The sequence below is a fragment of the Balaenoptera physalus genome (assembly GCF_965194825.1).
Source record: "Balaenoptera physalus genome assembly, chromosome: 16".
NCBI lineage: Eukaryota > Metazoa > Chordata > Mammalia > Artiodactyla > Balaenopteridae > Balaenoptera > Balaenoptera physalus.
The window spans coordinates 45,266,166-45,281,132 of NC_138898.1; the positions used below are offsets into that span (position 1 = coordinate 45,266,166).

Below are 14,967 nucleotides of genomic sequence, written 5' to 3' on the forward strand. Positions count from 1 at the left end.
ACTTTGTTATGAAAGATTTGAGAGTGAGTTGCTGACCCATCAGCCCTCTCCCACCCCAAATTAGGAAATCAGTGTGACTATGAAACTGCCCCATCAGCCAGCCCAGGACCTCGTGTGGCTTCAGTCCACCTGTCCTTGTTGTTAGGACCTGGTGCTTTTGAAGATTACAAGCGGTTGTTTCGGTGTATCCGGAGCTTCCCTGTGCTTGGATTCAGATTATGTGTGAATATCCCCAAAGTGATGCTGTGTCCTTCTCAGTCCATCCAGTCCGGGGACACAAGCATTAGTGACGTCAACTTAGATTCTTGGTCAGGTGGTGTTGGTCAGGCTTCTCCACAAAGTTACTTTCCCCTTGATAATTGCTAAATATTTTATGGGGAAATGCTTTGATATGATGTGAATATCTTGTTCTTCATCAAACTCTCACCCCCTTGTTTTAGCATCCTCTGTTTCTTGGTGGAGTCAGTTATTACTGTGATGGTGGCCAGTTGGTGACTAAATCCCAGCTTCCTTTTATATTTGTTAATTGGTGTTCTAGTGTAAGGAAGAGCTTTTTCTTCTCTCCATTTATTTATTTATTTTAATTTATTTATTTAATTTGTTTATTCTTGGCTGCATTGGGTCTTCATTGCTGTGCGCAGGCTTTCTCTTGTTGCGGCGAGCGGGGGCTACTCTTCGTTGTGGTGCGTGGGCTTCTCATTGCGGTGGCTTCTCTTGTTGAGGAGCACAGGCTCTAGAGCACAGGCTCAGTAGTTGTGGCAAATGGGCTCAGTAGTTGTGGCTCACGGGCTCTGGAGTGCAGGCTCAGTAGTTGTGGCGCATGGGCTTAGTTGCTCCAGAGCATGTGGGATCTTCCTGGACCAGGGCTCGAACCTGTGTCCCCTGCATTGTCAGGCGGATTCTTAACCACTGCGCCACCAGGGAAGCCCTCCATTTATTTATTCATCATTATGTTACTATCATAGATTCCTGTTTTATTCAATGGGTTATTAATATGTTACCATCAGTATTTATTTTTATGCTCAGATTGTCCCAGATTTGGCCAATAAGAGCCCCCTCAGGGTGACTTCTGGGTCCTCCTGACAGGTCCTGGTCATTCTTTGAGCACTTCCTCACTTTCTGGTGCCCCACGATATTCCAGGTTCATCTAGTACTTCCCTGCCCCAGTCCTGGAAGCAGTCATTTCTCCAAGGAGCCCTTGGTGACCTTTAGTTCCGAATGGTATTTAGAGACCAAGATCTGGGCACTAGGAGTGCTCATGGCTCCTGGGGCATTGCTATGTCCAGGTGCAGTTAGTGCATAGAGCTAGGGAGTGTATACGTATATTTATTACACTCACATGCACATGGTTTCAGGTATATTTATTTATATATCTCCCTACTGAAAACCATGAATTCAAACTCTTATCTGCAATTCCAACATCACAGGGGTAATTCTGGTTTTCTCCGTTTCCATATTTGTAACTCTTGCCTCTAGCAATGAAAAACCTGGTTTCCTCATCTTCAGTAGATTTACTTAACTATTTGATTAATCCCTTTACCCTGCGGGTAAATGCCCTGTCTCACTCAGCACTGACCTCCACAGTGGTCTCCCTTTGCCCCATAAGTAAATGCCTTCTGTACTTGGTCTCACTTACTGGCTTTTGAACTGAAGCACAGAAGCTGGGATGTGTCATTCTTGTTTTTGTTTTTGTTTTTTAATTCTTTTTTTAATTGAAATGAGTATTGATAATTGCAGACTCCCAGGTGGTTATAACAAGTATATTACAGAGAAATACACTTGGTCCAGTTTCTTCCAGTTGTAACATTTTATGGAACTATAGTATAATATATCTGTGTTAGTTTGCTAGGGCTGCCATAACAAAGTACCACAGAGTGAGTGGCTTATACAGCAGAAGTTTATTTCCTCATAGTTCTCGAGGCTCGAAGTCCAAGATCAGCGCAGGGCTGGTTTCTTCTGAGGCCTCTCTCCTTGGCTGTATACAGCTGTCCCTCCCTGTGTCCTCACATGGTCATCCCTCGGATGTGTCTGTGTCCTCATCTCTTATTAGGACACCATCATATTAGACTCATATGACCTCATTTTACCTTAATCACCTCTTGCAAGACCCCATCTCCAAATACAGTCACTCTGAGGTATTGGGGGTTTGGGCTTCAACATGTGATTTGGCAGGGATCAGTCCATAATGAATATCACAACCAAGACATCGACATTGATACAATCCATGGGCCTTACTCGGGCTTCCCCAGTTTTACTTGTGTACTCGTGTGTGTGTCAAGTTCTATGCAATTTTATCCCCTGTGTAGGTTCGTGTCTCCATGACCAGTCAAGATACTGAACAGCTCCAGCTCCACAAGGATCCTTCACGTTGTTCTTTCATAACCACACCCACCACCTTCCTGCCCACCTACCCCAGCCCCTAACACCTGAAAACCACTAACTGCCCTTCATTTCCAAAATTGTGTCATTTCAAAATGTGATACAAAAGGAATACAGAATACGAACTTTGGGGTTGCCTTTTCTCGCATATCATAATTCCTGGCTATGTGTCCCCGGTTAGTTTCTTCCTGTCGCTGGACACTATTCCAAGGCATTGATGTCCCACAGCTTGTTTTGTTTTGTTTTTTAATATTTATTTCTTTATTTGGCTGCGCCTGGTCTTAGCTGCGGCACGCGGGATCTTCGTTGTGGCCTGCGGGATCTAGTTCCCTGACCAGGGATCGAACCTGGGCCCTTGGGAGCACGGAGTCTTAACCGCTGGACCACCAGGGAAGTCGCCCACAGCTTGTTTTAATGCTCACCTTTTAAAGGACGGCTGGGCTGATTCCAGTTTGGGGCTGTCACAGAGGTGCCGTGAACATTCCCAGGCAGGTCTTTGTGTGGATATAGGTTTTCATTTCATGGGATAAATGCCCAGGAGAGCAGTTGCTGAGTTGTATGGTAGTTACATGTTTAGTTTTATAAGAAATTGCCCAACTGTTATCCAGAGTGGCTGTAACAGTTTCCGTTCCTGGCAGCAATGTGTGCTTGATCCAGTTTCCCCACATCCTTGTCCACACTTGTGTTGTCACTCTTTTATTTTAGCCACTCTGATAGGTGTGTACTGAGTCAGAAAGGTTAGAGGGGGCTGCAGTTGGGTATCCCCTTCCCCACGCTGGATCTGATCTGGTAAAAAGGACGTTTCCCTTGAGGGCAGGAGAACAGAACGCTCTGTGTACTTCAAAATGGTCACTGTCTTAGTCTGCTCAGGCTCTGTACAGAATGCCACAGACAGGTGGCTTAAACCACAGGAGTTTATTGCCTCACGGTTCTCGAGGCTGGAAGTCCAAGATCAAGGCAGGACTGACTTGGTTCTGGCGAGGCTCTTCCGGGTTTGCAGACGATGCCCTCTCACTGTGTCTTCTCATAAAGTCACTGTCCTATCAGATTAGGACCCCACCTTGTGAGCACATTTAACCTTAATTACCTGCTGCAAGCCCTGTCTCCAGACACAGCCGAGAGTTTGTGGACACAGTTCCGCCCACAGTAGCCACTTGGTTTCGGGCTCCAGCCATCAGCTCCTGGTGAGCTGTGACTCTCTTTGCCCGTCTCTCCAGTTTTCAGGGCGTTGATTTGCCCTGTGACCTCAGTTCTCTGATGGGTTTCAGAAGAATGGTTGAGTTTTCAGTTACTCAGCTTTTTCGTGTTGGGAGGATGGGAGTGACGACTTCCAAGCTCTTTACAGGCCAGACCAGAAGCCAGAAATGGTGTTTTGTTTTTCACATGGGATTCTGCATGTTCAGTGTCAGGACATAGAAGTACAGTGGATTTTCACCTGCCAACCTTGTGTCCTGACACCTTGCTGAGCTCTTACTCTTTCTGGGAGTGTTTTTATTTATTTTTAATTTTAAAATTTTATTATTATTATTATTTTGGCTGTGTTGGGTCTTTGTTGCTACGCGCGGGTTTTCTCTAGTTGTGGCGAGCAGGGGCTACTCTTCTTTGCGGTGCGCAGGCTTCTCATTGCGGTGGCTTCTCTTGTTGCAGAACATGGGCTGTAGGCGCATGGGCTTCAGTAGTTGCAGCCCGTGGGCTCCGTAGTTGCAGCACACGGGCCCTTGAGTACACGGGCTTCAGTAGTTGCGGCGTATGGGCTCTAGGGAGCGCAGGCTTCAGTAGTTGTGGCTCATGGGCTCTAAAGCACAGGCTCATTAGTTGTTGTGCACGGGCTTGGTTGCTCCTCGGCATGTGGGATCTTCCTGGACCAGGGATCGAACCCATGTCCCCTGCGTCGGCTGGTGGATTCTTTTTTTTTCACAGAATAAAACACTGCTTTTACATGGGTCTCAATCTGAAATCCACAAATGCTAGTAAGTCAGTTTTTTGTTTTTTGGGGTTTTTTAAATTTTTATTTATTTATTTATTTATTATTTATGGCTGTGTTGGGTCTTCGTTTCTGTGCGAGGGCTTTCTCTAGTTGCGGCAAGTGGGGGCCACTCTTCATCGCGGTGCGCGGACCTCTCATTATCGCGGCCTCTCTTGTTGCGGAGCACAGGCTCCAGACGCGCATGCTCAGTAATTGTGGCTCACGGGCCCAGTTGCTCCGCGGCATGTGGGATCCTCCCAGACCAGGGCTCGAACCCATGTCCTCTGCGTTGGCAGGCAGACTCTCAACCACTGCGCCACCAGGGAAGCCCAGTAAGTCAGTTTTTAAATTTTTTAATTTGTTTCAAAGTTAAACCCAAGACACATTGACTTCATAGGAAATCCACTGAGAAATGTTTTTCTAGGCTGAACACCTCTTTCCCTTTAGTCTCCCCCAGCAGAGCATGTGCATGTTAATTACTTTACTGCTGTCCCACCACTATACCAAGATCACCTAAACTGTGTGTGTAGTATTCTGAATGTTCTTAGTTATACCCTAATTTCACTAACTGCAAAAGATTTTCTGGGATAACATGTCACATGAATTCTTTGGCTACTTTTGAAGATGAAGTCCAAAGAACTCTTAAATGATTCTCCTTTGTGGGGGTGGGTGGTATTTTATAGGCATTAGCAACTAGCACCTGGGGCTGTGCTGATCCCATCTGGCATCACTGGGAGACAACCAAAGAATCATATGATGCAACAGCCAACTAAGTGACTCAAAACTGAAGGTTAAATTTAAAGAAAAAACTAATTTAGAGAAAAAAAGGTAATGCCAGAGGAACTCATTCTAAGCAGTCAGTCATTATGCCTGTGTGTGTGTGTGTGTGTGTGTGTGTGTGTGTGTGTGGAAGGCACAACCAGGTGGATTCAGTGCAGCCTGGCAGGCGGATTCTTAACCACTGCACCACCAGGGAAGTCCTCTGGGAGTGTTTTTGTCACCTCTGGCTTCTCAGACCTCTGCTGTCCCCTGGAGAGACCCGTAGCTCTCGCCCCAGCCTGCTTCTTCCTGCGCCTGGCTGATGTGGTGGGAACACCCAGCCCTGGGGCGACAGTGACGCGCCCACCAGCTGTGCGTAGACCCGCTCTGAGGCACGGAGGGCTGCAGACCCTGGGCCTCCAGAGCGGCTGCTGGGGAAAAGCAGATGAGCGAAACGTGGTTTGTGTGAAGGTGTGTGACACCCGGTTGGAAATAACGAACTTCCGTGTGTCACCTGCTGGCTGCTGTTTCATCCCAGGCAGCACCGCCCAGGGTCCAGCATCCGCTGCCTGCAAAGTGGGCGATTTTATCAGTGTGCTCCCCCCACCGAGAGCCTCGGTTTTTGTGTTTAATGACAATGATTTGAGGAGAATCACGTGCCTCAAGTATAACGAGGGTTTTTTTCCCCTTCAAATTGCTTAAGATAATGTTAGAAATAACCGTGGGAGAAACAAGAAAACCATGCCAGTTCTCCAGAGCAGTGGTTGGATGTTGATGGGCTGTGAGCGCCCCTGGTGCCCAGTCTGCTGCTTCTTGGATGGACCAGAGTTCATCCTCTGCCCCGTGGCCTGAGAGCCCATCACTCTGGGGACGCTGAGCGCCTCACCCACTAGTTTCTAGTAGTAACTCCACCCCACTAGCTGTGATGACCAAAATGATCTCCAGACATTGCAAAGCGTTCTTCGGGGAGCAAGAGGGTCCCTGGTTGAGAACCACTGGAATGCTGTTGGTTTAAAAAAATAACTTTTTCATCTGTGTTTTATCCCTTTTTGTTCTAGAGTCAGAAATGCAAGGACGAATTGTCCCAGCTCAACCACAGGGTCCTGCAGCTGGGAGAGGAGGCCTCTACCCACCAGGCCCAGAGCAAGAAGAATCACATCACTGTTCAGCTGCTGACACAGAGACTGGAGGAGGCGGCGTGCCGGGAGGAGCTGCAGGTGAGTGGCCGGCGGGGCGGGGGGGGGCAGACAGTCTGGCCTAAAACAGATCAGGAACGGCCCTGATGTGCCTGGAGGTAAAGTGAGGGACTTAACAAGCAAGCCCTGAAAATATGTGGACTTCAGCAGCTTTTGCAAAGCCTGGTATCTAGAAAAAGTAGCAGAAAGGAATTAAATCCTGATGATAGGAGAGTAAGTTGGTACAACCTCTCCGGAGGACAATATGGCAAAATATACATCAAGAGCATCAGGAACGTCCGTGTGCTCTGGCTTCATGATTCTGCTAGTGGGAACTTTACTGAGCATTGTGTACAGACTTAGCTGGAAGTATTTTCATTGCTGTGGTATTTATAATAGCAAAACAGAATTGGAATCAGCTTTGAATCATCAACAGTATTGAATTAGTCAGTAAATGATGGTGCAGCCATTAAAAACCATGTTTTTGAAAAGTATTTAACACTCAAGATATAATAAGAGGGGGAAAGCACAGCATACAACGTCTTAGTGACAGAAGTCCGTGCGTGTGGAGGGAGGGCCAGGAGATACAGCAGAACGTCGGGTGTGGTCCTTGGGCTGCTGGGATTATGGATGAGTTGAATTTTGTAATTTTTGCTTTTCTGAAGTTTCTGCATTAAACGTGTATCACATTGCTAAGATACTTCTTATACTTGTGAAATTGATTTTTAAAAAACAGGATAACCAAATCCAAAAACTTGAACTTGAACTTGAACACGTGACTCAGGAACGTCAGAGCCTGAGACTGGCACAGTCACAGCTGAGAGAGGCCCTCGAAGAGAGTCGGGACCAGGTGGGTGTGCACGGTGGTCCCAGCCCGGGAGGGGTCAGCCTTGCCTCTGACAGCCTGGCCGGGACTAGTCCAGCCAAGGGCATCGTTGGTCTGCCTCAGGCCACCCGGCTAGCTGGGCACCCGCCAGGCCCAGGACTGAGTCAGGCTCAGTCCAGGGTCGGGTTGAACTCGAGTGAGCCATGTGAAGAGCTTCGCCTGTTCCTCACGAGGGCAGGAGGCCATAGCAGCGCCTCCAGGTGTGCCCTCTACAGATGCAGGGGCCAGGGAACGCGGCAGGTGGCCTCTGAGGTCCAGGCCAACAGGGCAGAGCAGCCCCCGAGGTGACCCGGCTCCGCGCCCCCAGTGGAGCCCAGGTGTCACGTTCCTGTGGGCGTTCCACCCGCTCTCCTGCCGCAGCATTTGTCCAGCGCGCACCAGGCTCAGGGGAGGCAGGGAGTTCGCGGTCTGGGACAAACAGATGTGAGCAGAGCGGGCCCAGGAGGGATGGCGGGTGCCTGACAGCGTGAGGTGCAGGGATGCGGGGCTGTTTCTTCTGAGGAGCTCGAGCAGAAGGGAGGTGACGGGGTGAGGTGCCCTGAGGGCCACGGACCCAGTGTGGACTCAGACCTGGGGTGTGCTTGGGGGGCCAGGGTACGGCAGCGGGAAAAGGGCCGTGGGAGAGGGTCTCTAACCCTCATGCCTCTGCCCAGCCTTTGCACCAGGTTCCCCAACTGGCCCCTGGCCTGACTCCTGGACTTGGCTGTGGTCACCTGGTGTGAACAGTCACTTCTCAGATGGCCCGGGGCCACAGAGGGGTCAGTCTGGGTGCGGGACCCCCCACCGGGGCCTTATGAGGTGCTGTCAGGCTCCTGTGGGCTCAGCCCCCCACTGTAAGCAGGCACTTTCCCCGAGGTGCCACCACGTACTGGGGGCTCCCTTCTCTATTTTTAGTGCAAAAGGAACCTTGAGAAATTGCCTGGACTAGATTGAGCCTTCGAGGCTAAGCAGTCAGGTCCATCTGCTGGCAGAAGGGCTGGGCTGCCAGAGGTTTCCGTGCCCGCTGGGATGCCCAGCATGCAGCCGCCGTCACAGGCAGGAGATACTGCACTTAAGCAGCCTGCTGTGACGTGAGCTGGCGTCCCTTTTTGTGATTTAGACGAGGACCCCCATGAAACACACCTGGATGAAAGTGTGGAGAAGGGAAGTAAGGAGCTTCCAGGGCACTTAGGGACCCTCTGGGTGTGCGGAGGTGAGGTGCACACAGAGGAGGGAGTGGTCACCGGTGCGCCATGAGTGGTTCCAAGGTCACAGGTCCAGCAGGGGAGCCAGGCGTCCGAGAGGGCACTTACAGGGGTGCCACGGACTGGGGCACCCGCACCGGCCTCTCCACGGCATGGGGTTCTCGTGGTGTGGCAACAGGCGCCCCCAGAAGAGTATACAGGTGGCTAGGCTTCTGAGGCCGGTGCCCGGGAGTTCTGGATATCACTTCCCCACATTCTGCCGGTCCAGTTTGGATTCAGGGCAGGAGGGGCTGCTGTCCGAGGGGCTCGCTGCCCCGCCCCGGCATCCAGAATGCGAAGGCCCTGGCTTCCTGGCTGCAGTGGCCCCACTGCTCTCCTGGGGACGTCCCCCTTCTCACGTGGCAGTTGAGCAGCGCTCTCCGGAGGCAGCCCAGCCTCCACCCGCACCTCACTTCACAAGGAGGGGGCTTGGGGCACTCAGTTGGGCGCTGCTGATGTACCACCCAGCCAAGTGGAGAGCGGGCAGCGAGGAACCTGGGCAGGGGGGTGTGAAGAGCATTTTCGGGCGGGCGGGGGCTCAGACACGGGCCAGAGTGACTGTAGAGTGACCGTCTGAATCTCGAAAGTCGGGAGGAGGCTACATCTGGTGGAGGGTGTGTGAGAACTATCCTCCCCTGTCTTCATCCCAAAGAGCATGGTAGCTGCCCTGCTGGACCCGTGTGTACGCGTGTGCCTCTGGGGGGACCCGTCCTGGAGAACCGCCTGGGGTGGCCCCTGAGACACGCAGTGACACGGGACAGTGAGGGAAGTGGGGCTGCGGGCTCACAGCCTCGCTCTTGCCTGGCATGGCCGGCGCCCTCCTCTCCAACCTGCCCTCGGCAGGACCCCTGGCAGAGCTGTTGCCTCTCCTGTCTGTGGGGTCTCAGAGGGAAGTTCTGTGCGTTCCAGACGAAGCTGCCAGAGTCCAAGTGATATAAGTGGTGTTGAGATCTGGGCTCCCAGGTGGTCCGTCAGGGGAAGTGGCCAGGCTCTGGACAGCTTGGTACCAACGACCCAGTGGGTTCTGTGCCCAGGGAGCGGGTGCTGAGGCCCATCCACACCTGCTCCCAGCCCCTGGCTGATCTCTGTGTAACCCACCTCTGGGACCCCGGCCGCAGCCAAGTGTCAGGGGCATGAACTCTTCACTTAGAGGAAGGCTGCCGTACACAGCTGGCGTGTGTCACAGTATTAAAGGAATTACACCCCAGTAATGTACCCGGAAGGTAAACATGACAGAAGGTTACGTAATCCGGCGGGAGGTCACGTGGAGGATTACAGGCAGGCTTTCCTGGCTCTCACTGTGTAGAAGCGCCCGCTGAATGGAGTTTGGGCGTCAGAATTCAGCTAAATAGGCTCTTTAGGAACCGTGGGTTTTGCTGCAGACACTTCCCTTGTGGGGTGACCTTAAAGGTAGAGATGCAGTCTTCTGTGTCTGGTAGTGACCCCGTAGCTCTGGGCGGTCACCCCAACACTGGGTGCCTTCTCCCTGGGCAGCTGCACGGGGCCACCATGAGGCTGAGGCTGGCCCGGTCCCAGCACGCCCACGAGGTGCAGCAGCTGCAGGAGCAGATGGAGCGGCTGGTGCCTCGGGGCCGCGTGGCTGAGCTGCAGCAGCTGCTGGAAGGGGAGCGGCAGGCGGCTCGGCAGCTCCGGGAGGAGGAACGGGTAAGTGAGGACAGGGGCCCAAGGGCCGGCTGAGGGTGACGGGGAGGGGGAGGCTGGCTCTCTGGTGACTTAGCCAAAAGCTGCCCAGGTGCCCAGGGGAAGATGGCCCCGCAGATGTCCCACTACGTGAGGACTGGTTTATGGAAGCTATGGGACCCAACTTTCCCTGAGAACTGGGGGGCGTTGAGCAGCTGACCCTGAAGGCCCCCCAAAGCCCCCCAGTCTGTCTTCCGGGCTGCACGTGTCTGCAGCCAGCCACACAGCCACACACACGGTCCCCGCTTCCAGGCCTGAAAGATGGTGATAGAGGGGTTGCAAGGGAGGCGACAGGCAGGGTCCCTGCCTGTGTAGCCCTGTGAGAGCACAGGCAGGTGCAAAGGTCCTGAGGTGGGCCGTGCTCGTCATGTTTAAAGGTAGCCAGGGCGTGGGGGGTGGTTGGACAAGAGGTCACCGCAGTGACAGCACAGACTTGGGGAGCCCGGCTGTGTGCCAGGTGCTGCCCTAGGCGTCTAGACACATAGAAACAGAGTCGCAGCCTTAAAGGGCAGCAGGACAGTGGCTCAGAGCACGCTGCAGGGATCTGGATCCTGGCTGCACCACCCCAGCCGAGTGACCTCAGGCCACTTGTTTAACCTCTCTGTGCTTCCGTTTCTGTCAACTTCTGGTGGCAGCGGTTCCCACCTCAAAGCAGCCTCTCAGGCATCAGTGAGTGAGCACCGTAAAGTGTAAACCTGCGGGGCACAACTTGGTCCTCAGAGTTCATGAGGTGGGGGTGGGGGTGGGGCCAGAGGGCGAGGCACCTTCACGAGGGAGGAACTGGCCAAGCCTGCAAAGGTGGGTGAAATTCGACGTTTGTAAAACACAAATTCTAACGAAGAATAGCCTTTCAGCATTATGCAAAAACGTTATGCTGGAGAGACAGTTAAGCTGTGAGAGATTATTGACAAAACAAAGAAATTTAGTCAGAAATCCTTTAGAAAGACTAATGTGTTTGGGGAAACTCACCTTTGAGTCATTTAGGACTCAAAGGACAAATCCTAGCACAAAGCAGTCTGCTGATCTGCTTAGACTACAATGAGAAATGCAGCTTTGTGGCTTGTGAGACATTTCTAACCCTCCCTCTACGGATGAAAGGTTATCCACATGCTCAGATTTGCACACTTCAGCTAATTTCCATTCTAAAGTAAACAAACCCGCGATGATTCTTTTTAAAACGTACAGTGTTGATCTCTAAGCTCCTTTTGTGCAGGAAGCACATGAAAAACAGCTGAAAGCCGCAGAAGAGCGGGTGGAGGAGGTGGAAATGATTTTGAAGAACGTGGAAGCGCTCCTCCAAGAGAAAGTGCGTGAGCTGAAAGAGCAGGTGAGTGATGACGCCTCGTTTGGGCATTCAAGTAGCTGATCAGGGAGACATAACCCAAGAGAACCCCATGTCCTGTGGAATCGCTGAGAGGGGGAGAGGAGAGAGAGAGGCCATTGCTGTCCTAAAAGTTCTACTTGGAGCTCCAGGAAATGAAACGTGAGAATCTGTAGAGATACTTTTCTTACATAGCAGTCAAGTATGGTTGGTTCATCTGCGGCATCCGGAGCTGCAGGTTCCCGGGCAGCGTGACTCTGTGCAGGCCACCCGCTCCTGACCACCCCCACATCTCTGCAGCCCCTCCCCTGCTGGCACTGCCATCCTCCCACCCTCTCTGTCCCTGGTCCTCACGTTCCTTCCCAGCAGTCACACTCGGTGACTCCCTCAGTCACTCCTGGCAAAACCTCAACCCAAACCCCAGGTTTGGTTGAAAGCACATCAAAGGAAACGAGGACACCAGCTGTTAGGACCCAAGAGATGGGGGGCTCTGTATCCCACGCTGAAGGCCTAGCTGAAAGATGAGATGGGAAGGGGTCCATCAGGACTCCAAGGTTTTGGACTTGGGCGGGCAGGTGAGAGTGCAGACAGCGAACTCTTGACAATTTCCTTTGACACCCAATTTGACAGGGTACTCTTGACAATTTCCTTTCTTTTCGAGGCCTACAGATTTTGGTCTTTTTGTCTTCATTTTATGGTAAAAATCAATTTGTGCAAAATTGGCTTTTCTCTATCACATAGTTCATCAGAGTCTCAATTTCCTCTCTCCCGCCAGGATAACAAAAATTGTCATTACATCCAATATTTGTTTCCAATTTGTAAGAATCCCCAAACTGTGGTTTGAACAACGTGGAAGACTGGGAGGGGCAAGCTGGTAGCGTGGCATTTCTCCATTAGATTCACAGTGCAGTGTGGCTTTCTCCCCTGTCCAGTTTGAAAAGAATACACGATCTGATTTGCTGCTCAAGGAGCTCTATGTGGAAAATGCTCACCTAACGAAAGCGCTTCAGGTCACTGAAGAGAAGCAACGAGGTGCTGAGAAAAAATCCCGATTCTTGGAAGAAAGAGTTAGAGCTCTCAACAAACTACTCAATAAGATCGCTTCAGCATCTCTCTCTGTGTAGACTTTTCTTCCTGGAGTTCATTTTGAAAGAACATCTTTTAAAAGTAAACCACTGTGATGCCATAACTTCTACGGCTATTGGCCACACACCCCTGGACAGATGAGGATTATGATTCTCTGTTCGCCCCACAAGCACTTAATGAAGGTCGACTATGTGCCAGATGCTGGGGAAAACAGACATGTTGGAAAAGACTACATTTTTTTTTTTAGTGGTCCCTAGGTAAAATTCCTAATTTTGCTGCTTACTAGTGAAACAGGTTATGGGGGCTCTCAGCAAGGTAAATGGTAAAATAGTTTTAATGTTTTACTTCTGACCTTGGCTACAGAGGCTAAAATGCAAAGTCAGGGCTCTGCAGTTCTACCATTTCACTGTTGCTGCTCTGGTTGACTCACTGGCATTCTCCATAGTGGGTGGATACAGACACTCCAGAAATGCTTCACTTCCTGTGACTGTCAACTGGCAATGAGGGATAGAGGAGGGGAAGCCCCTTTGTCAGGGTCAGCTCCACTGCAGGGATGTCTGGACAGTGCTTGTTATTTTAGGACTGTGGACTCAGGGAGGATGGTTTCTATTGTGAATGCAATCTTTTCCTCATTGAAGAAGTGTCATCACACTGGAAAGTATATTATTTGTAAAAAAAAAAAAAAAAAAGTATAGTTTTATATCCAAAATATACATAAATTATGGCCATTTGCTTTATCAGAATAAACTACTGTAATATGAAGAGTCACTGTATTTGCAATAAAAGTCCTTTTCTATTAAAATTGATTTCTAAGTGTTTTTTTGTTGTTATTTATTTTTGGCTGCATTGGGTCTTCATTGCTGCGCTTGGGCTTTCTCTAGTTGTGTCCAGCAGGGGCTACTCTTCATTGTGGTGAGTGGACTTCTCATTGCGGTGGCTTCTCTTATTGCGGAGCATGGGCTCTAGGCTCTCGGGCTTCAGTAGTGGTGGCGCATGGGCTCAGTAGTTGTGGCTCGTGGGTTCTAGAGTGCAGGCTCAGTAGTTGTGGTGCACGGGCTTAGTTGCTCTGCGGCACGTGGGATCTTCCCGGACCAGGGCTCGAACCTGTGTCCTCTGCATTGACAGGCGGATTCGTAACCACTGTGCCACCAAGGAAGCCCCTAAGTATTTTTTAAACTATTAAATATTTCAAAGATATAGAAAAATAGTTTCATAAGAAACATTCATATGTATTACATAAACATTCAGATGTATTAAAAACATTGTTACAACATTTTGGATAGAAGCGCAGTCCCTGTTCTACTGCATTCAACCTTCCTGGAGGCAACCGCTGTCCTGAAGCTGCTGCACCTCCCCACTATCTGTATAGTCACTGTACATGCTTGAATGAGAAAAACCTTAAACCACTGGAATAGACGGAAAGATCAGATCTTGGATAGGAGGACTCAACACCATAAAGTGGGTTCTTCTATCCACGCACCTGTGGTCAATTAATCTATGACAAAGGAGGCAAGGATATACAATGGGAAAAAGTGGTGCTGAGAAAACTGGACAGCTACATGTAAGAGAATGAAATTAGAATGCTCTCTAACACCATACACAAAAATAAACTCAAAACGGATCAAAGACCTAAATGTAAGGCCAGAGAGTAAAAACTCTTAGAGGAAAACATAGGCAGAACACTCTTAGGGAACTCCCTGGTGTTCCAGTGGTTAAGACTCAGCTCTTTCACTGCCATGGGCCCTGGGCTCGATCCCTGGTCGGGGAACTAAGATCCCACAAGCAGCAGAGCACAGCCAAAAAATAAATTAAAGGGCTTCCCTGGTGGCGCAGTGGTTAAGAATCTGCCTGCCAATGCAGGGGACACGGGTTCAAGCCCTGGTCCGGGAAGATCCCACATGCCATGGAGCAGCTGAGCCCGTGCGCCACAATTACTGAGCCTGCGCGTCTGGAGCCCATGCTCCGCAACAAGAGAGGCCGCGATAGTGAGAGGCCCGCGCACCGCGATGAAGAGTGGTCCCCACTTGTCACAACTAGAGAAAGCCCTCGCACAGAAACGAAGACCCAACACAGCCATAAAAAAATAAATTTAAAAAAAATAAAAATAATAAAAAAAAATAAATTAAAAAAAACAACGCTCTTTGACATAAATCGCAGCAATATCTTTTTTGATCCACCTCCTAGAGTAATGAAAATAAAAACAAAAATAAACAAATGGGACCTAATTAAACTTAAAAAGCTTTTGCACAGCAAAGGAAACTTTAAAACAAAAAGACAACCCACAGAAAGGGAGAAAATATTTGCAAACAAAGCGACCAACAAGGGATAATCTCCAAAATACACAAACAGCTCATGCAGCTCTATGTCAAAAAAAACACAACCCAATCAAGAAATGGGCAAAAGATCTAAATAGATATTTTTCCAAAGAAGACACTGGTGAAGGTGTGGGAAAAAAGGAACCCTCCTACACT

At 50.2% G+C, this 14,967-nt stretch overlaps 1 protein-coding gene across 3 annotated transcripts in view; it reads left to right on the plus strand.

The window, feature by feature from the left end:
• NINL (ninein like) overlaps window positions 1–14,309 on the plus strand; it is a 110,002-nt gene extending 95,693 nt beyond the window's left edge. For all 3 annotated transcript variants that reach the window (XM_082428590.1, XM_082428589.1, XM_082428591.1), the window contains 5 exons: window positions 6,163–6,321; window positions 7,016–7,129; window positions 9,883–10,053; window positions 11,303–11,416; window positions 12,343–14,309. In XM_082428590.1, coding sequence (XP_082284716.1) covers window positions 6,163–6,321; window positions 7,016–7,129; window positions 9,883–10,053; window positions 11,303–11,416; window positions 12,343–12,534 — 750 coding nt within the window. In that variant the 3' untranslated portion in view covers window positions 12,535–14,309. The remainder of the gene's footprint in view (window positions 1–6,162; window positions 6,322–7,015; window positions 7,130–9,882; window positions 10,054–11,302; window positions 11,417–12,342) is intronic.
• Window positions 14,310–14,967: the final 658 nt, after the last annotated feature.